The 21,702-nt window shown below is 44.8% G+C and overlaps 1 protein-coding gene across 5 annotated transcripts; it reads left to right on the top strand.

The window, feature by feature from the left end:
- The first annotated feature begins 291 nt into the window (after positions 1–291).
- On the top strand, positions 292–18,584 carry khsrp (KH-type splicing regulatory protein). Of its 5 annotated transcripts, none has more exons than XM_012953522.3 (20): positions 294–610; positions 5,573–5,666; positions 6,400–6,462; positions 8,160–8,196; positions 8,307–8,359; positions 8,439–8,510; positions 9,087–9,144; positions 9,251–9,422; positions 10,400–10,498; positions 10,898–11,008; positions 12,652–12,754; positions 12,883–12,983; positions 13,094–13,235; positions 13,327–13,487; positions 13,926–14,035; positions 14,153–14,253; positions 14,753–14,953; positions 15,690–15,761; positions 17,013–17,203; positions 17,908–18,584. In XM_012953522.3, exons 1-20 carry the CDS (start codon positions 536–538, stop codon positions 17,914–17,916), a joined length of 2,025 nt encoding a protein of 674 aa, XP_012808976.1. In that variant the 5' UTR covers positions 294–535; the 3' UTR covers positions 17,917–18,584.
- The last annotated feature ends 3,118 nt before the right edge of the window (positions 18,585–21,702 follow it).

Below are 21,702 nucleotides of genomic sequence, written 5' to 3'. Positions count from 1 at the left end.
ATGCGGTAAAACGATTGTTTAAATTACCAATTCATAAGCTAAACGCGAACATCTAATATTATATGGTGACTACAGTTACGGCTGTATTACGGTACCTCGCCAATGTAAAATTCTAAACTGTGATTGGAGGCCTGTGGTGCCAGTCTCTTATTTGTAGCCAATCCAGTGAATAAAACAAAGAATAGCTCCGCCTTTCGGCGCTTATGCCCAAACTATTGGTCGCACTGTCCGTCAATTACCCCCGTGTTCTGCGCTGAATGGCTATTGCGCGTCTCAATCAGCGCCTTCCCACCCTCTTGTCTTTGTTCCCTACGACGCAGCGTTTCCTCTTGTTATAGGCCTCTAGTGGGTGTCAGTCAGATTTTTACAAGCACCGCCCCAGCTCTGCAGTTGGTTGGCTGCAAAACGTCTCGGAGCCGTGGTTGGTTTTTACCCCTGTCGCTCAGCGCTCTTCGTTCTCCCCCATCTCTTCCCAGGGTGCTGTGCGTGTCGCGGCCTTGTTCGCGCCTTCAGCCCGCGGAGAGCCCCTGCCGCCATGTCAGAGTATCCCGGAGCCCAGACCGGGAACCGCAAGGATGCGTTTGCCGATGCTGTGCAGAGGGCCCGCCAGGTAAGGCCGCCGGAATGGGGAGATAGAGGGGCGGCTGGAATGGGGAGCGGGAAGCCATGGAAGCGTGTGGCGGCCGGGCCGGGTGTGCTGCGCTTCCTTATGGTCCCGGCACAGTGCTGGGGCTTGTGTTTGGCGCCTCAGGCCCGCTGTGCTGCCGGGAATGGGGAGGCCCTTTATCTGCTTCTGAGATAATGGTGCCCGGAGCCAAAGGGAAGCTCAGGCGAGCGGGGGCTGCTGGGGGTTGTAGTTCCCTTTATAACCGGGGAACTAGGGGCTGATTAGGTTTGTGGTGTGTTTGGGCTTATTGCTTGGTACCGTGAGGGGGGTTTGTGTAGGGGGGCCGGGGGCTTGTATGGGGTAGGGGGGGCCAGGGGCTTGTATGGGGTAGGGGGGGCCAGGGGCTTGTATGGGGTAGGGGGGCAGGGGCTTGTATGGGGTAGGGGGGGGCCAGGGGCTTGTATGGGGTAGGGGGGGCAGGGGCTTGTATGGGGTAGGGGGGGCAGGGGCTTGTATGGGGTAGGGGGGGCCAGGGGCTTGTATGGGGTAGGGGGGGCCAGGGCTTGTATGGGGTAGGGGGGGCCAGGGGCTTGTATGGGGTAGGGGGGGCCAGTGGCTTGTATGGGGTAGGGGGGGCCAGGGGCTTGTATGGGGTAGGGGGGCCAGGGGCTTGTATGGGGTAGGGGGGCCAGGGGCTTGTATGGGGTAGGGGGGGCCAGGGGCTTGTATGGGGTAGGGGGGGCCAGGGGCTTGTATGGGGTAGGGGGGGCAGTGGCTTGTATGGGGTAGGGGGGGCCAGGGGCTTGTATGGGGTAGGGGGGCCAGGGGCTTGTAGGGGGGGCCAGGGGCTTGTATGGGGGGGCCAGGGGCTTGTAGGGGGGGGGCAGGGGCTTGTAGGGGGGGGGCAGGGGCTTGTAGGGGGGGGGCCCAGGGGCTTGTAGGGGGGGGCCAGGGGCTTGTAGGGGGGGGCCAGGGGCTTGTAGGGGGGGGCCAGGGGCTTGTATGGGGTAGGGGGGGGCCAGGGGCTTGTATGGGGTAGGGGGGGCCAGGGGCTTGTATGGGGTAGGGGGGGGGGCAGTGGCTTGTATGGGGTAGGGGGGGCAGTGGCTTGTATGGGGTAGGGGGGGGGCAGGGGCTTGTAGGGGGGCCAGGGGCTTTTATACTACAGGGTGCTTGAGTTGGGTACAATGGGCTTTATACTGTATGGGGCTTGGGTGGGGGCAATGGCTTGTATACTGTGTGGGAAGGGGGGCAATGGCTTGTATACTGTATGGGGCTTGAGTAGGGGTACAGTGGGCAATGGGTAGGGGGTCAGTGGCCTGTATACTGTATGGGCTTTTGGGTCAGTGGCTTTGGACAGTCTGGCAGAAAGGGCTGATATGGCTGTGCTCATTGTGGGGGGGTTGGATAGGGGGAGTTAGTTTATAAGCACATCCTTGCTTTTTGGCAGTTTCTTTCCCTGTTGATTACAAACAAGGATATTAAGAATTAGGGAATTTGCACAAAAGGGAACTATTAAATAAAATGAAACTAATATGAAATAAGAAACTTTCTAAATATAATCCAATTAAAAATGAAAGAAGAAAAGAAGCAAGAGACGTACTAGCCCAATCTGTCAATCAAAATCAGACCCTGACTTCTGCATGACGAGAGAGCGGCTGCGCAGAGGGGAACAGCGAAGAACTTGAATGTTATACAAACTGCTGAATTTTTTTATTGATTACATTTAGAAAGTTTCATATTTCCTTGAGTTAGACCGTATATTAAGGGGGTTGTTCACCTTCCGATTAACTTTTAGTAGGCTATAGAGAGTGCTATTCTGACACAAATTGCAATTGGTCGTCATTTTTTATTTGCAGTTTTTTCATTATTTAGCTTCTAGCTCTCCAGTTTGGAACTTTTAGCAGCTATTTGGTTGCTAGTGTCCTAATTTAACCTAGCAACCAGACAGTGGTTTGAAAGAGAGACAGAAATAAGAATAGTGAATGGCTAAAAGAGAAGGATAACTAATAAAAAATAACTAACAATAAAACAGAGCAATAGTTTTTTTAGCTGCTGGGGTCAGTGACCCCCATTTGGAAGCTGGAAATAGAATGAGACAACAAATAACTCAAAAACTATAAGAAATGAAGACCACTTGCTAAGAATAGGCTGGTTCCCCCTTGCTGGTTAGCAGCTCTATTCTATCCCAGATAGCCAATCTTAAGCACAGACCCCCTACTAACAGCATTGCATGCTGGGTTATCAGGCCTTGGCTAAGGCGGGACAGATGGGGTAGGAATAATAGCAGCTTGGGTTACCGGCATTGGGTGCTGTCCCAGGAGAGAGGAGGCAGCGCAGTTCTAGAACACAAGTGAGACAATGGTGGAACTATTCTGGGCGAGTTCTGTTTTTCAAGCCAAGGGGAACTACCAGTAATATCAGTGAATGTTAAGCAGTCAGTGTTAAGCAGCTTTTCAGTTGGTCTTCATTATTTTTTTTTTAGTTTTTGAATTATTTGCCTTCTGCCTCTTTCCAGCTTTCAAATGGAGATCACTGACCCCCCCCCAACAGCTTTATTATTGTTACTTTTTATTACTTATTTTTGTATTCCTCTCCTAGTCATATTAGTCTCTCGTTAAAACCACTCCCTGGTCGCTAAGGTAATTTGGACCCTAGCAACCAGATAGCTGCTGAAATTCCAAACGGGAGAGCTACTGATCAAAAAGTGGGATAATTAAAAAAAAACAAAAAACTGAAGACCAATTGCAAATTGTCAGACTACTGTCTACTACATTGTAAATTCCAAGGGGAACAACCCACTAGGCTTTTACAACGCATTGAGGGTTTTCATTGTTTCTATGTTTTTATATTGGTCGTACTTTGCCCTGCTGCGACTAAAGGAAACGCATGGATCACATACATCAGACTTTTTAGTCATTTTCATTTGATTTCACTTATTTTCAGCTCTCCATTTTGGTGTTTTAAACAGCCCACTGGCTCCTAATAGAAAATAACAGGTGCCTGCTGGGAGAGATTGAGATGAAGAATAACCTGACCGTCAATCTGCTTTATGGTTGCTGAGGTCAGTGGACATAGCAACCACAAGGCATACTAAATGACATTTTAAAGACTAAATAGAAAGCGAAGGATTCACAAATCAGCCTGAGGGCTAGCTGCACACACTAGCTCTGTCTAGAGCACAATAAAACTAAGATTGCCTTTTTGGCTAATGGCACCTGGGGCAAGTTGACTACTATTGTAAGCAGCTGTGGTTAGAGCCTCCCCACCCCCAAGTGCCTGTTATCCCTTCTCAATGATCCATGGGGAAAGTGTTGCCTAAAGCAGGTATTGTAGTGGCAGGCAACCCTCTGCTTAAAGGGTAACTAAGGGTGGCCATACACGGGCCAATTCTAGCTGCCGATATAGGTCCCTTAGATTCGGCCCGTGTATGGGCACTGAAATCGGCCAAAAAACCATTGAGCAGGTTAAAAAATCTAGTCGGATCTGGGGCCGCGTCGGCTCTGCCTATACCTGTCATTATAATTTAATCGAATTAGCCTGGATTCTCCCGATATCGCTTGGCGACATTGCCAAGCGAGCGAATCTGAAGGTGTATGGGCACCTTAAAGCGTAACAAGGATTTAGGGGAGAAATGTTGAATATTATATTTTGGTGTGCCGTAATTGCTTTGGAAACCACCATTGTATTTTTATTTTGTATTCTCTATCTCTTATCTTTCTATTTAGGCCCTCCTCTATTCATTTATTCTGTTCTTGTCTTTCTTTCAAACCACCGCCTGGTTGCTAAGTTAAATTGGAACTTAGCAACTGGATAGCCGCTGAAATTCCAAACTGGAGAGCTGCCGAACAAAAAGCTAAATAATTCAAAAACCAAAAATAATGAAGACCAATTGCAATTTGTCTCTATATCATACTAAAAGTAAATTCCCCTGCTGATTCACTGCACAGTCTCTGTGCTACTGTTGCTTACCTGGGCTTAGGAACTCACAATACACTGTGTGTGTATATATGGAGCCTAAGTCACAATACACTGTGTGTGTGTGTGTGTGTATATATGGAGCCTAAGTCACAATACACTGTGTGTGTGTGTGTGTGTGTGTATATATGGAGCCTAAGTCACAATACACTGTGTGTGTGTGTGTATATATGGAGCCTAAGTCACAATACACTGTGTGTGTGTGTGTATATATGGAGCCTAAGTCACAATACACTGTGTGTGTGTATATATGGAGCCTAAGTCACAATACACTGTGTGTGTGTATATATGGAGCCTAAGTCACAATACACTGTGTGTGTGTATATATGGAGCCTAAGTCACAATACAAGGCTGATTAGTCATTCATATTATTACTTGGCAGAAACCGGGCCAATTGGCACCAGAATTGAATAATCATTTTCTATGATAGACAAACCTTATTTTCTACTTTTGCAGTGACCCCCCCCTGAGCTGACCTTCCGACTGCCCCGTGCACACTGAGCACGTGCAGTGTTTAGGGGCAGACTTTAGGGGGGGGGCACATGGGTCATAACTTCAGTTTGTGAGGGTGCAGGTCAGATTCAAATGCAAACTGAGCAGTTATGTCCCATGTGGCCTCCCCTCAAGGCACTGATTGGTTAATGACTGCTCTAACAGTTTAGAGAGCAGTAAAGGAGGAAGTAGTGTTCTGGCTATTATGTTAGACATCTGCCCACTCCAGCCTTTATAGATTACATTATTGCCTAACTATATTACAAATATTTTTTATTTTGCACAGTCTATTTTACGCAGTTTCATTTTGACACTGAACTGTTCCTTTAAGCCGTAGCCCCTAATCACTGTGTAGCCTATGAACTGCCAGTTTTTGCCATTTACTTGCTGTGAAGAGACGGCAGGATGTTTGTATGGGTGTATGTAGGAGTTTGTGCCAGACACTTATGTAATTGATCAGCAGCCATTTGATATCGGTCTCGTTCCTTCCTACAGATTGCCGCGAAGATAGGAGGCGAAGCCACCGGCGGAGTTAACAACACCCCAGAGTTCAACTTTGGAGGGCAGAAAAGGCAGTTAGAGGATGGAGGTAAGTTGCGCTTATGAGAATTTGCAATACCGTGGTCGCATGTAACATTGCGTGGTGCAGCTAGATCACGTGCAGTCCCCCCCCCCCCCCCCATGCTGCTGCCCAAGTGGCTCACCATGCAGTGTTCCAGAGTGGCCCTGCCATTACTGCTGTGCATTACCCACAGCAACAAGCATGGAATCAAATATCTGGATAAAGGGGTGGTTCACCTTTAACTTTTAATATGTTATAGAATGGTCAGTTCTAAACAACTTTTCCATTGGTCATCATTATTTATTATAATTTGTTTGCCGCCTCCTGACTGTTTCAGCTTTCAAATGGGGGTCACTGACCCCAGCAGCCATAAGACTTTTGCTCTGTGCGGCTACAATATTATTGCTGTTGTTGCTTTTCATTACTTATCATGCTATTCAGGCCCCCATCTATTCATATTCCTGTCTCTCGTTCCAACCATTCCCTGGTTGCTAAGGTTACTGGAACCCTAGCAACCAGATAACTGCAGAAATTCTAAACTGGAGAGTTGTTGAACAAAAAGTTGAAATGATAAAAAAAAACTAAACACAATAAGACCAATTGCAATTTGTCTCAGAATATGACTTTACATCATACTAAAAGTTAATGGAAAAGGTGAACATCCCCTTTAATGTGGGTCACTGCACTGTCACATTCACCCCTTTAATCCGTAAATGAAGGTGTCTTGTCTTTGGCTTCATATTGTACTTATGTATTCTAGATGTGTTTGGGTTTCCTTCTCCAGACCAGCCAGAGTGTAAGAAACTGGCAACCCAACCTGAACGTAAGTAGCCAAAGCTTACTAGGGTATTAATAAAGGCCACTCTGGTTTGCAACAAAAACTAGCGGCCAGTAGTACTAGGAGCCAGTACCTCGGCCTGGGTGCTATATATCTGCCATCAAGCAGACAATTCCCACTGAGGCAACCCTTTTTGTCACAATATTAACAGAACTTTTTAAAGAAGTGGTAGTCCCTGTGGGTTAAGGTGTGCAAGCTATTACTCTGCCTTTGCTTAGCAGGGCCCATTGAAAATCAGGCTTTTACTGTGTTTGACACCTGGAAAACCCAAAAAATCCAAGAAAGAAAAAATGGAGTTTTCTTGTATGGATCTGGGAAAAGATGTGTTTTATTCCAGGAAAGTGTAAAATTGGGGTTTTACTGGGGTGGGGGTTCTGCTGTATGTACTGCTAGTTCTTTTATTTAAAAAATATATTTTTTGCATAGTTGATGTGGAAAAAGACAAACGTCTATCAAGGTTAACATTTTTCTTAGTGTTTTGTTGTTATGCGTGTTAGCACAAAAGTTGAATAACGGCGCTGGGCAGAATTTTTTCTTTTTGTGGGTCATCTATGGGATTTTCTAGTCTTGCCCACCGCCCCCCCAAAAAAATAAGACTATGTTGTAAAGGTGGCCGTACACGGGCCGATTCTAGCTGCGGATATCTGTCCGTTAGACCGATTCAGCAGCTTATTGGCCTGTATATAGGCACTGACCATGGGCCGGCCTGGATCAGGGAGCGCATTGGCTCATTGATGCGGTCCCTGAACAGACGGCACCTATACCCTCCGGGCCCCAGGGCCAAACGACCAAATTAGCATCATATTATTTATATAGCGCCATCAATTCACGCAGAGCTTTACAGAATAAAGGGGTAGAAAAGCCAAAACAGTTAACATGTACATATAGACGATTCACAAAAAAACGGTTTACAGTTACATTTGGATGAGGATTGGAGACACTAGGGGGAGGGCCCTGTTCACAAGAGCTTACATTCTAAAAGGGAGAAGGGGATATCGGGAGAAGATCCGCTCGCTTGGTGGCCCCTGGCAAATGACGTCTTGGTAGTTCATGGGCATCTTGGTAAATCTTCTGGCCTCAGCTTGACAGGCGTGATTTGGATAATGTGCACTGAACAATCCTTTTTGTACTTTTAAATAATATTAGCTAGAAAGGAGAAGTAAAGCCCGTGGCTAGTAAATCTTTTATTTAGTAACCAGTCTACAGGGACGGCAGCCCTATAACCGTAATGATCCATACATTCAGTGCTGTTCAGTCACTCCCCATCTTGGGTTTTGTTAGACCATCTTTTGTGTCGGCGGCACTGCACATGCTCAGTGTGCTCTGGGCTGCAGTTGAGAAGACTAGTTTAGGGATTGTGGGAAATCACCAACAGACAATAGAATGGTTGTAAAGCTGATGGTTCAGGGTTGATTATTCAGTGCTGGTGCAGAATGTGCTAATATGTGAGCTGCTGTGTAATGTGAATCTTAATTAGATTTGGGCTGGTACAGAAAACCAGCCTGTTTCTTTAGTTCTCCTTTAATATATAACTTTTTTTTTTATATAGAAGATGAGTAATATTGTAGCTCTCCCATATGAATAATGTTGAAGCTGAATGCTTATAAATAAGGCTAGATAACAGATTTTTCCAATCCTTCAAGGTGATAATATTGTGACCCATATGTTTCCTCCTCTCCTAGCCATTCCCCCTCCGCTTGCTCCAGTTCATCCTCCAAGGTAAGCACTTAACCCCACAGCAAATAAATAGCTCTTATCCATTGTTATGTATCCTGCTTGAATCACCTTTTAGTCAACTTGCTTTAATCCCACTGATGTGCCATTCCCAGGTCGTCTTCCATGACAGAAGAGTATCGTGTTCCAGATGGCATGGTGGGACTCAGTGAGTATATACTTGCTACTTACTGCACACTGTGGGCTTATTAGGTGGCATTTTTGGTAAACGTTCCCTTCCATTGCAGTCATTGGTCGTGGAGGAGAACAGATCAATAAGATTCAGCAGGAGTCTGGGTGCAAAGTACAGATATCACCAGGTGAGCGCTTGTGCTGTACCACGTTGCACAGTAAAAGGGGATGGTCACCTTTGAATTAACTTTCAGTATGATGTAGAAAATTTTGCAGTTGGTCCTTCTATTTTTATTTGCGGATTTTGAACTATTTAGCATTTTGTTCAGCAACTCTCCCTTTTGGAATTTCAGACGTTATCTGGTTGCTAGGGTCCAGTTTAACCTAGCAACCTGGCAGTGATTTGAAAAGTAGACGGGGATATGAATAGAGGAGGGTCTAAATAGACTAATAAGTAATAAAAAGTAACGATAACAATAAAACTAGCCTCACAGAGCAAGAGTTATTTGAAAGCTAGAAAGTGTCAGAAGAGAGAAGCAAATAGGTCATAAGTCTATAAAAAAAAAAAAAGACCATTTGGTAAGTTGCTAAGAATAGGCCATTCTATACCATATTAAAAGTTAACCTAAAGGTGAACCACCCCTTTTAATGGTGTAAAAGTGTCTGTTTTGGGAGGTGCTGCCTATGTCGGCAGGTTGTCCTAAAGATTGACTTTTGTTTGGAAAGAAGCAAAAACCTAAAGTTTTCTTCCTTTTGATTTTCAGACAGCGGCGGGATGCCTGAGAGGGTAGTTTCCCTGACTGGAAGCCCTGATTCTGTGCAGTGAGTAGACTTTGTGTATCTTTGGGCCAACACAAGTGTACACCTCTGCCACACCTACCCACGTGTCTTCTGTTAAATGTCTGACTAGCGCTCCTTTTGCGTCTAGGAAAGCTAAGATGTTGCTTGATGACATTGTTGCAAGAGGTCGAGGTGGTCCCCCTAGCCAATTCCATGACAACTCCAATGGGCAGAATGGATCCTTACAGGAAATTATGATCCCTGCTGGTAAAGCCGGACTGATTATTGGCAAAGGTGGAGAAACCATAAAGCAGTTACAGGTGAGTTGAAAGAATTTTAGAACTTAATAGAACTTAATTCTTGGGGTATATTTTAAAGGAATATTGTCATGGAAAATCGTGTTGTCCGTTTTTTTTTTTTTTATTTCGAAATTTCACATGGGGCTAGCCATATTCATTTCCCAGGGTGCCACAGCCATGTGACCTGTGCTTTGATAAATTTCAGTCTCACTTTACTGCTGCGCTGCAGGTTGGAGTGATATCCTCCCCCCCCCCCCCCCCCCCAGCAGCCGATCAGCAGAACAATGGGAAGGGAGCAAGATAGCAGCTCCCAGTAGGTATCAGTATAGCACTCAATAGTAAGAAATCCAAGTCCGGCTTGGGACTCCTCCAGTTACATGGGAGTAGGAGAAACAATAGGTTAGCTGAAAGCAGTTCTAATGTGTAGCGCTGGCTGAAAGCTCAGACTCAAGCACACTTTACTGCTGTGCTGCAAGTTGGAGTGATATCCCCCCTCCCCCCCAGCAGCCGATCAGCAGAACAATGGGAAGGGAGCAAGATAGCAGCTCCCAGTAGGTATCAGTATAGCACTCAATAGTAAGAAATCCAAGTCCGGCTTGGGACTCCTCCAGTTACATGGGAGTAGGAGAAACAATAGGTTAGCTGAAAGCAGTTCTAATGTGTAGCGCTGGCTGAAAGCTCAGACTCAGGCACAATGCACTGAGATGGCACCTACACACCAATATTACAGCTACAAATACATTTGTTGGTTCAAGAATAAAAGTTTAAATGGCAGAGGGAATTACTTGCTGTGTAACAGTGTCATTTAGAAATAAAAATAATCCATGCAAGCGTAGTGTGTCCTGCAGTATAGTGTAAGCTCTGGTGTCCTGTCCCTCTTGCCTCATGTTTTGTTCTCTTGTCATGGTTTGTATTATGCCCAGTGCAAAGTCCAGTATTGCAGAATTAAAATCAGTATTATAGCAGTGGCATCTATATTCCTTGCCTTCTCTTCCCAGGAACGAGCTGGTGTCAAGATGATTCTGATACAGGACGGGTCCCAAAATACCAACATGGATAAGCCTCTGCGTATAGTGGGAGAACCGTTCAAAGTGCAGGTAATTAAGTTTTAATTGCATGTTCTATGTCCTTGCCAGCCAATATTTCCCACGATGTGTGTTTTCTAAATAACATCATTTCTGCACCATGGCTGTTAAACAGGGATCTGGACAATAAATGAAATACACTAACAATAAACCTTTCAGGTTGAGGGCAATAAAAGCTGCAATGTCTCTTTAGGGCACTTTTAGCTTCCACCACTTGGGGGCAGGCTACTTCAAAACCAGTTCTGTATCTCCTGTGTTAATCATATTGTAAGAGTTGAATGTGTCTGCATAGACGGAAGTGCTCCTATAAGATAGTAATAGATAATGTTTTATATTTTCCCTAATGTTATATCTTGCACTTGGCATATTGATTAAACTCACGTTAACCTTCTGTGTTTTGTGTTGCAACAGCAAGCCTGTGAAATGGTGATGGATCTTCTGCGGGAAAGGGACCAGGCCAACTTTGACAGAAATGAGTATGGTTCACGAGGTGGAGGAGGAGGAGGAGGAGGTGGTATTGATGTAAGTGGAAGATTTAATGGATATGATACATTAGATAGATACAAAAAGGGGCTGGATGGCTTTTTAGCAAGTGAGGGAATACAGGGGTAGGGGAGATGGCTCTCAGTACAAGTGAGGGAATACAGGGGTAGGGGGGATAGCTCTCAGTACAAGTGAGGGAATACAGGGGTAGGGGGGATAGCTCTCAGTACAAGTGAGGGAATACAGGGGTAGGGGAGATGGCTCTCAGTACAAGTGAGGGAATACAGGGGTAGGGGGGATAGCTCTCAGTACAAGTGAGGGAATACAGGGGTAGGGGGATAGCTCTCAGTACAAGTGAGGGAATACAGGGGTATGGGGGATAGCTCTCAGTACAAGTGAGGGAATACAGGGGTAGGGGGGATAGCTCTCAGTACAAGTGAGGGAATACAGGGGTAGGGGGGATAGCTCTCAGTACAAGTGAGGGAATACAGGGGTAGGGGGGGATAGCTCTCAGTACAAGTGAGGGAATACAGGGGTAGGGGAGATGGCTCTCTGTACAAGTTGCCCTAGGGACTGGTCCGATTGCCATCTTGGGGTCAGGAAGGAATTTTTCCCCCTCTGCGGCAAATTAGAGAGGCTTCAGATGGGTTTTCGCCTTCCTCTGGGTCAACTAGCAGTTAGGCAGGTTATATATAGGCATTATGGTTGAACGTGATGGACATGTTATTTCAACCTAACTTACTATGTTACTCCTTGCACTGTGTAATGGCCAGGGTAGGGCGCACATGGGGGGGGGGGGGGGTTATTAGGATGTTCAAGGAGCAAAGACAAACCAGAGATGAAACAATTAGACTCTTAAAGGGGTTGTTCAGTTTAAGTTAACTTTTAGTATGATATGACCTGTAAGCTACATTCAAATATAAAAAAAAAAGATGGAGAGCAACACAAGTATGAGAAAAGTTCCTGGGTGTACCAAATAAGGGCTGTGATTGACTATTTGGTAGCCCCTATGTGGACTGGCAGCCTACAGTACACTCTAGGCCAAGTGTACTATCAAACTTGCCTCCAAGCCAGAAACAAAAATAATCCCCTGCTTTGAGGCCCCTGGGAGCAACATCGAAGGTGTTGATGAGCCCCTGAGCCACTGGTTGGGGATTACTGATGTAGAGGGTAATATTTTGAGACAGTTTGCAATTGGTCTTCGTTATTTTTATTTTATTTTTTTTTTGTAGTTATTTCATTTTCAGTGTAGGAAGTCTCCAGTTTGGAGTTTCAGCAGTTATTTGGTTGCTAGGGTCCAAATTACCTTGTCAACCAGGGAGTGGTTTGGATGAGATTGGTATATGAATAGGAGAGGTGCTGAATAGAAAAGAAAGTTACAAAAAGTAACCATGGAACTATTGCCTCGCAGAGCAATCATTTTTTGTCTGATGGGGGCAGTGACCTGCTTTTAAAAAGTTGTAAGAAGGCAAATAATTAAACTATAAGAAATAATGAAGACCAATTGAAAAGTTGCCTAGAATTGTGCATTCTATAACATACTAAATCGTGCAAAACCCCTGTAAACAGAACTATAGACCTTATATGACATAAGGTTGATTGAACTGATATAAACTTCGAAATCTATTCACTTTATGGCAATACTGATCCTTTACTATCCACTGTGTTTCTCGTGCCTGCAGGTACCTGTCCCCCGACACTCCGTGGGGGTTGTTATAGGACGCAATGGGGATATGATTAAGAAGATCCAGAATGATGCCGGTGTCAGGATACAGTTCAAACAAGGTAAAAAGAACGATACAGAGCTGATAAAATTGCAGGGGGGGGGGGGGGGGGGGTTTATTTCTCTTGGTTCCTCCCTTACATGAACTGCTGTGCAGAGTTTTGTACTGAATTACTTCTTCCATCTGCAGATGATGGGACAGGTCCTGACAAAATCGCTCACATCATGGGGCCCCCAGATAGGTGCGAGCACGCAGCAAGGATTATTAGCGATCTCCTTCAGAGTTTAAAGGTGAGCAGCACAAGGTTTCATGTAGTTCTGTTTGTTTAGAACAATAACTGGCATTGGGACTCGGGGTAGGCCATTGGTGGTTTTTAAAATTTGTATTTCGTTATCTTCAGACTGGGCCCCCGGGTCCTCCAGGTCCAGGAATGCCTCCTGGTGGCAGAGGAAGGGGTCGGGGGCAGGGTCCTTGGGGTCCTCCTGGTGGTGAAATGACGTTCTCTATACCCACTCACAAGTGTGGACTGGTGATTGGAAGAGGTAAGCCCCTTTTTATCAGCCAAGAACTAATGGATATCTGGGGATGAGCAAGAAGAAGGGTCAGCCAATTAACTTCTCTTCTATTGAAAAGGTGGGGAAAATGTGAAGGCAATTAATCAGCAGACTGGAGCATTTGTGGAGATCTCCAGGCAGCCGCCGCCCAACGGGGACCCCAATTTCAAGATGTTTACTATTAGAGGCAACCCCCAGCAGATCGACCACGCCAAGCAGCTGATTGAGGAGAAGATTGAGGTAATAAGAACCACTGTAATTCCCTTCCAAGCTGTTCTTTCAGTTGCCTGTGTTTTGGGTGTCGGTTCTGTGCGTTCCGAGCATTAAATCTTCAACTGCTTGCTCGGCTCGCTGGCCCTGGCATCTGGATATTTGAATGAGATGAGGGTATAATTAGAAACACAAGCAGTTAATATCATGCTGGTTTCGGGTTGCTAGTACTCCTAGCCTTATCTACATGTGGTTTAAACCATAAAGAGCGGTTGAAAAGATTGAGGTAATGGGTGGTACCGGTGCAGCCGACTAAACAAGAGGGGGTTGGACTTCTACTTTATTGTGAGGCTGGGGAGCTCTGTGTAAATGGCTTTGAATTTAGGGCAGATCTTTGAAGTTATTTATATATAATGGACAAAATGTGTGCACTGCTACTATACTTAAAGAGAACTTTATTCTTTACAGGGTCCTCTTTGTCCAATCGGACCTGGTCCACCTGGCCCAGGCCCATCGGGTCCCATGGGACCTTATAACCCAGGCCCCTACCAGCCCGGTCCTCCAGGAGCCCCTCCACAGTAAGTATGAGACACCCATAATGCCTTTAGCATACAACCTACTGTGCAGGAAGGTCATTCTGGGAGCTGTAGTTCTGCTAATGTTGACAGACTGACATTGATGTTTTTATCTTTCAGCCAAGGACCCCCTCCTCCTCCTCCACCTCATCAGTACCCTCCTCAAGGCTGGGGAAGCACATATCCCCAGTGGGGCCAGCCCCCAGCACCTCACGACCCCAGTAAGTTTATTCTCTGTGTGTATTGGAATCGTAAAGGGGTTGTTCACCTTTTGAGTTAACTTTTAGTATGATGGAAAGAGTAATATTCAGAGACAATTTGCGATTGGTCTTCATTTTTAATTTGTGGTTTTTTTAATTATTCAACTCTCCAGTTTGGAGTTATAATGGTTATCTGGTTGGTAGGGTCCAAATTACCTTAGCAACCAGTGTAGTTTGAATGGGAGGTTAATATGAATAGGAGAGGGACTGAATAGAAAGTTATAAAGTAACATATTCACAATAAAACTGCAGCAATAGTTATTTGGCTGCTGAGGTCAGTGACCCCTAAGTTTGAAGAAGGCAAATCAAAAACTATAAGAAATAATGATCAGTTGGAAAGTAGCTTAGACTTGTTCATTCTGTATCATACTTAGTTAAATGAAAGGGGAACCCACCCCTTTATTACAGGCTCATTGCCTGCCTGAGGATTTCATTGTACTTTCTGACTTTCCCTTTCCAGCAAAACCACCTGCTCCCACGGACCCCAGCGCTGCATGGGCTGCTTACTACTCTCACTACTACCAACAGCCCCCTGCTCCCGTCCCAGGGCAACCCCCAGCTGTTCCTGTACCCCCACCCCAAGGAGAACCCCCACAACAGCCCCCGCCTGCCAGCCAGCCTGACTACACAAAGGCCTGGGAGGAATATTACAAGAAAATGGGTGAGTTCCTTACAGCTATACGGAAATGCTTCTGCCCAGCAAATAAAGGGCCAGAAACGCCAAAAATCTGTCATAGGTCTATGGAATAAACTTTTTTTTTTTCCTGATAGAAAAAGGACTTTTGTTGCCAAGAAACTCTTAGTACTCTTAGTACATTATAGAAAGGCCTATTCTAAGCAACTTTTCAATTGGTCTTCATTTTTTTTTTTTTTTTTTTTTTTAGTTTTCTTTTCTCTTAGCAGCTTTCAAACAGGGGTCACTGACCCCTGCAGCCAAAAACTATTGCTCTGTGAGGCTCCAGTCTTGTTATAGTTGCTTTATATTCCTTATCTTTCCATTTGAGTCCTCTCCTGTTTAGATAGATGATAGAGAGATAGATGATGATGATGATGGAGATAGCAGATGATGATGGAGGTAGGTAGATGATGATGATGCTAGAGATAGATGATGATGATGATGATGATAGAGATCCATCTTTCATCCTGGTTGCTAAGGTAATTTAAACCCTAGCAACCAAATAACTGCTGAATCTCCAAGCTGGAGAGCTGCTGAACAAAAACTGAAATAACAAAAAATACACAAATAAATGAAGACCAATTGCAAATTGTCTCAGAATATCACTCTACATCCTACTCGGACTCAAAGGTGGACAACCCCTTTAATGTTGTGCTAATCCATCTGTGTTATGAGGATGTATCCTGACTGGATGCTGATATTGTCTCCTCTTTCCTAATAGGTCAGCAAACTCCGCAGCCGGCGGGGCAGCCAGACTACACAAAAGCATGGGAGGAATATTACAAGAAGCAAGGTGAGCTGGGAAGTATTGGGGCAATAGGCCGGGGCTTTGCTGCCAAATTGCACTCATCTTCACAAATGAAGAATAGGATAGGATGCTGCTGCAGTCATTTGGGGGGCAATGGACATTAAACAGTGATGGGGGGGCATCAGCAGTGTTCTCTTCAGGCTGTAGACTGGTTGAATCAAATAGGCCCAGTGGGTTGCCCTAATCCCACCCTTGCTGCCTTCCGTTGACTGAAAATTGGACCAACCTGTTTATTAAAGGAACAGTTCAGTGTAAAAATGAAACTGGGTAAAATAGACTGAGTAAAATAAATGTTTTTAACATAGTTAGGCAATAATGTAATCTATAAAGGCTGGAGTGGGCAGATGTCTAACATAATAGCCAGAACTCTACTTCCTGCTTTACAACTCTGTAAGCTGTTAGTAGTCGGTAGCCAATCAGTGACTTTAGTGGAGGCCACATGGGACATAACGGTCAGTTTGCATTTGAATCTGACCTGCATGCTCACAAACTGACAGTTAAGTCCCCCACTAACGTCACTGACTAAGAGGTTAGAGAGCTATAAAGGAGGAAGTAAAGTTCTGGTTATTATGTTAGACATCTGCCCACTCCAGCCTTTATAGATTACATTTTTTTGTCTAACTATATTGGAAATATTGTTTTATTTTTACGCTGAAATGTTCCTTTAAGTTGGCCATATATATTGGCCCTTTAGACCTTTAGTGTATGGGCACAAATGATGGGCCTGCAATCGGGCAGGTTTGATTTTCATTGAATTGAGGACTGCATCAGTTCATTGATGCCGCCCCCAAACCTACGGCACCTATACCAATCGTTCTAATTTGATCATTTGGCCATCAGTAGAAGATCCAAGCGAGCAGAACGTATCGTGTATGGCCTTTAGCGTGAGAAGTCTATGGGGCTGTACTGCCACCACTGGTTGGGGTTTGGTGGTTCCCATTAAATTTGCTCCCCAACCTGGCCACCGTATTCATAATTCATTGGTTGCTGGGGTCCGTGGGTTTATTAGTCAGATAGCTGTGCCAAACCCAACTGTCAGCTGTGTAGTTTTAGCTGTGGCTCTTGGAGCAGTCCTGCGTTAGTGCCAGCTGGAGAACCGGTACTTTTAATTGTCCATTATAAAAAAAATTGAGATTAAGTAACTTTCCTCTTAAACTGTAAGTAAATATTTCAGCAACAGGATGCTGATTGGTGGCTGTGCAGCCAATTTTAACTCTTTGGACTCCCTTACAGCAGCCGCTCAAGCAGCAGCAACTCCAGGAGCACCGGCGGCGGCGGCGGCAGCAGCAGCAACAGCGGCTCCACCTGCAGCACAGCCAGACTATAGCGCGGCATGGGCAGAATATTACCGACAGCAAGCAGCATATTACGGACAGGCACCGGGAGCTCCCCCCACACAGCCCCCACCGGCACAGCCGGGGCCACAGGTATGCATTCAATAACAGCTCTTATTCTTTGGAAATGGCTTCTTACTTACATAGCATTTGTATGTGGCAGTCATTATTCTGTTGCCATATTTGGATTGTTCCAAGCTGTATATTGCTGTATATTGAATAATCCTATAGCCCCCACAAGCCTCTGACTTGTGGGCTGTAAACCCCTATTAAAGAGGTTTGTTCACCTTTGAATAAAAAGATAGTATTATGTAGAGGGGGCTATTCTGAGGCAATTTGCAATTGGTCTTCATTGTTTGCAGCTTTTTTTATTCAGCAGCTCTCCGGTTTGGAATTTCAGACGCTATCTGGTTGCTAGGGTCTAGTTTAACCTAGCAGCCAGACAGTGGTTTGAAAGACAGGGGAATATGAATAGAAGGCAGCATAAATAGAAAGATAAACAGTAACAATAGAACTGGAGCCTCACAGAGCAGCAGTTCTGTGGCTGTCGGGGTCAGTGACCCCCATTTGAAAGCTGGAAAAAGTCAGAAGATGGAGGCAAATAATTCAAAAACAAATTAAAAATGAAGACCAATTGAAAAGTTGCAAAGAAAGGGCCACTCTATATAACATACTAAAAGTTAACCTGAAGATGAACCACCCATTTTAATGTCTCTGCACTGCTGCTCCTGACTGCATGTACCACTAAACGAGTGGCTTATTTCTAATATCCGTGTTCTGGTTCCCCCCCCCCACAGGCCCAATGAATGTCCCCTGACCCGTTGCCAGTCTGATGGAGAGCGTTCCTCTGCTGCTGCTGTTCTCACAGTGGGGAGAAGTTGTTTGAAGAGTCGTCTAGTCGTTTTTATTTTATCATTTTATTTTTTTTAGGACCCGCCCTCTCCTCCACTTTACCCAGGATGTCATCTTTTTTCCAAAAAGAAACCAAACGCGAGCCCCCAGAGGCCTGTTCAGTGCAAAGCAGGTGTAGGAATTAGGACTAATCTGAGCGCAACCCGCCCCCCCGAAACCCCCTTACAAACCTTCTTTCCCCAGCAAAGACACACGGTTTTATTCACTGGAACCGTCCTGTGAGTAATATATATAATATATAAATTTTTTTGTTATTTTTTTTTTTTAAAGTAAAGGTTACCTCCCCATGTCCCTGTGCTTTTAGTTGAACATTCCCTGGTATCACCCCCCATGCTGCCTGCTGCTCCCTCCCCTACGACTGGGGTCCCGTGAAGGCTGCAGCTCCCTCCCCAGTGCCTCGGGGGGGCGGTGGAGTCAGCTGGTCCGTCTCACAGCTGGGGGGGTCGTGATGTGTTTTTGTCTGTTCAGAGACATGGAAACTGTACGCTGAGTTTTTACTTTTTATTGCCTGTTTTTAACTTCACAATAAACCAATGAGAAAACTCTCCCAGCTTCCACGTTACTTTCTCTCCAGGTTTTTATTTTCCTCCCTTTTTTTTTTCCGTGAGAAATGCCTGTTAATAAAAGTTTCTCGTGATGAATACTTTGCAATGTGTGTTTCGGGATACCCCGGGGGAACCAGTTGTTCTCTTGCTCTGTATACAGGTATGGGACCTGTTATCCAGAATGTGCGGGACCTGGGGTTTTCCGCATAAGGTATGGAGACCCAATTTACAGAAAGAACACTTATCAGGAAACCCCCAGGTCCCGCGCATTCTGGATAACGGGTAACCTTACTATAACAAGTCTACTAAAAAACATGAAATAAACCCAATAGGGCTGTTCTGCCCCAATAAGGGGTAATTATATCTTAGTTGGGATCAAGTACAGGTACTGTTTTATTATTACAGAGAAAAGGGAATCATTTAACCATGAAATAAACCCAATAGGGCTGTTCTGCCCCAATAAGGGGTAATTATATCTTAGTTGGGATCAGGTACAGGTACTGTTTTATTATTACAGAGAAAAGGGAATCATTTAGCCATGAAATAAACCCAATAGGGCTGTTCTGCCCCAATAAGGGGTAATTATATCTTAGTTGGGATCAAGTACAGGTACTGTTTTATTATTACAGAGAAAAGGGAATCATTTAACCATGAAATAAACCCAATAGGGCTGTTCTGCCCCAATAAGGGGTAATTATATCTTAGTTGGGATCAAGTACAGGTACTGTTTTATTATTACAGAGAAAAGGGAATCATTTAACCATGAAATAAACCCAATAGGGCTGTTCTGCCCCAATAAGGGGTAATTATATCTTAGTTGGGATCAAGTACAGGTACTGTTTTATTATTACAGAGAAAAGGGAATCATTTAACCATGAAATAAACCCAATAGGGCTGTTCTGCCCCAATAAGGGGTAATTATATCTTAGTTGGGATCAGGTACTGTTTTATGACTACAGAGCAGCTATTTAGCTGGTGTAACATGAGCGGTATCCCACAGTGGCTGCTGCCGCTGGCCCTTATAAAGTAGTGGGTAATTTGTTACTTAGTGACTAATGAAAAATACAGTGCAATGGTCTTTTCTGCTGGATGAGGAGACGGTAAAGGATTCCGGTTATGCCAGGTTGGCACTGCTGTTCTATAACGTGACCTTGAACATGGAAATTCTGAATCCACATGTTCCACAGACTGTTCCCTTCCTTGCAAAATCATTGATCAAAAATATGGAGACTGAGGATCAATAAAAATGCACTTTTATGCTGAGACATTCAACTAGAACAGGGGTCAATTTTTCTTACTCGGGAGCCACAGACAAATGTAAAAAGACTTGGGGAGCAACACAAGCACCATAAAAGTTCATGGAGGAGCCAAATAAGGGCTGTGATAGGGTGCATAGAGGCCCCTAATAGCCAATCAGCTTACAGGGGCTTTATTTGGTAGGAAATCTTGTTTTTATTCAACCAAAACTTGCCCCCAAGTCAGGAATTCAAAAATAACTCCCTGGTTTGGGGGCACTGAGAGCAACATCCAAGGGGTTGGGGAGCAACATGTGGCCCCTGAGCCACTGGTTGGGGATCACTGGTATAGAAGAAGCAATACTGCAGCACTCCTTAATGCAAAGGTGAAACAGTGATTTATTTAGGCCTGTTTCAGTGTATTTTATATAGTTATAGAGTTATACAGACGCTCACAATCCATCAGGAGGCACTGGGCCCAATGAGAGACTTGTAGCAGCACCGAGAGTGCAAATTCCGCTCCGTGTAATCACTGACTGCGTGTAGGATAAAATAATGATGTTTCAGTGTAACCTGACATTCCCTGGCATGACCAGCAGGTGGTGCTGTTTTCTCAAATTGTGTTCCTTTTTAAAAATGCTAATATCTTGAAAACTAGAATTCAATTGTGTAAGTTGTAAAAATGCTTATAAGAGGGCTCTGAAAGATGATACACTTGTTTTGAGGGTTAACGTGTCCTTTATGAGCCATGGTCTAGTCTAATGTTGCTAGGGGTTTACCATAACAAGGGATTGGCAGAAAGCGCTTTGCCCCTAAAATGTAACTGTCCCATAGATATTCTGGAGAGCTAGAGGCAACGTTTCTATGCAGAGCCGCCCTAGCCAAGTTTTAGTCTTGCATTTAAACACACTCCCTGGTTGCTATGGTATGTAAAACTCTCCTTAGCAACCTGTCCCATAGAGGCAAGAAGCAACATTTCTATGCAGAGCCTCCCTAGCAACATTTAGTCTTGCATTTAAACACACTCCCTGGTTGCTATGGTATGTAAAACTCTCCTTAGCAACCTGTCCCATAGAGGCAAGAAGCAACGTTTCTATGCAGAGCCTCCCTAGCAACATTTAGTCTTGCATTTAAACACACTCCCTGGTTGCTATGGTATGTAAAACTCTCCTTAGCAACCTGTCCCATAGAGGCAAGAAGCAACGTTTCTATGCAGAGCCTCCCTAGCAACATTTAGTCTTGCATTTAAACACACTCCCTGGTTGCTATGGTATGTAAAACTCTCCTTAGCAACCTGTCCCATAGAGGCAAGAGGCAACATTTCTATGCAAATCCTCCCTAGCAGGTTTTAGTCTTGCTGGTTGCTGTGATATGTAAAACTGTCCTTAGCAACCTGTCTCATAGAAGCAACGTTTCTATGCAGAGCCTCCCTAACAACGTTTAGTCTTGTATTTAAACACACTTCCTGGTTGCTATGATATGTGAAACTCTTTTTAGCAACCTGTCCCACAGAAGCAACATTTCTATACAGAGCCTCCCTAGCAAGTTTTAGTCTTGTATTTAAACACACTCCCTGGTTGCTATGGTATGTAAAACTCTCCTTAGCAACCTGTCCCATAGAGGCAAGGGACGTTTCTATACAGAGCCTCCCTAGCAAGTTTTAGTCTTGTATTTAAACACACTCCCTGGTTCCTATGGTATGTAAAACTCTCCTTAGCAACCTGTCCCATAGAGGCAAGGGACATTTCTATACAGAGCCTCCCTAGCAACTTTTACTCTTGCATTTAAACACACTCCCTGGTTGCTATGGTATGTAAAACTCTCCTTAGCAACCTGTCCCATAGAGGCAACGTTTCTATGCAGAGCCTCCCTAGCAGGTTTTAGTCTTGCATTTAAACAC

The sequence above is a fragment of the Xenopus tropicalis genome, chromosome 3 (assembly GCF_000004195.4).
Source record: "Xenopus tropicalis strain Nigerian chromosome 3, UCB_Xtro_10.0, whole genome shotgun sequence".
Classification (NCBI taxonomy): domain Eukaryota; kingdom Metazoa; phylum Chordata; class Amphibia; order Anura; family Pipidae; genus Xenopus; species Xenopus tropicalis.
This window is presented reverse-complemented; position numbering and strand designations above follow the sequence as displayed.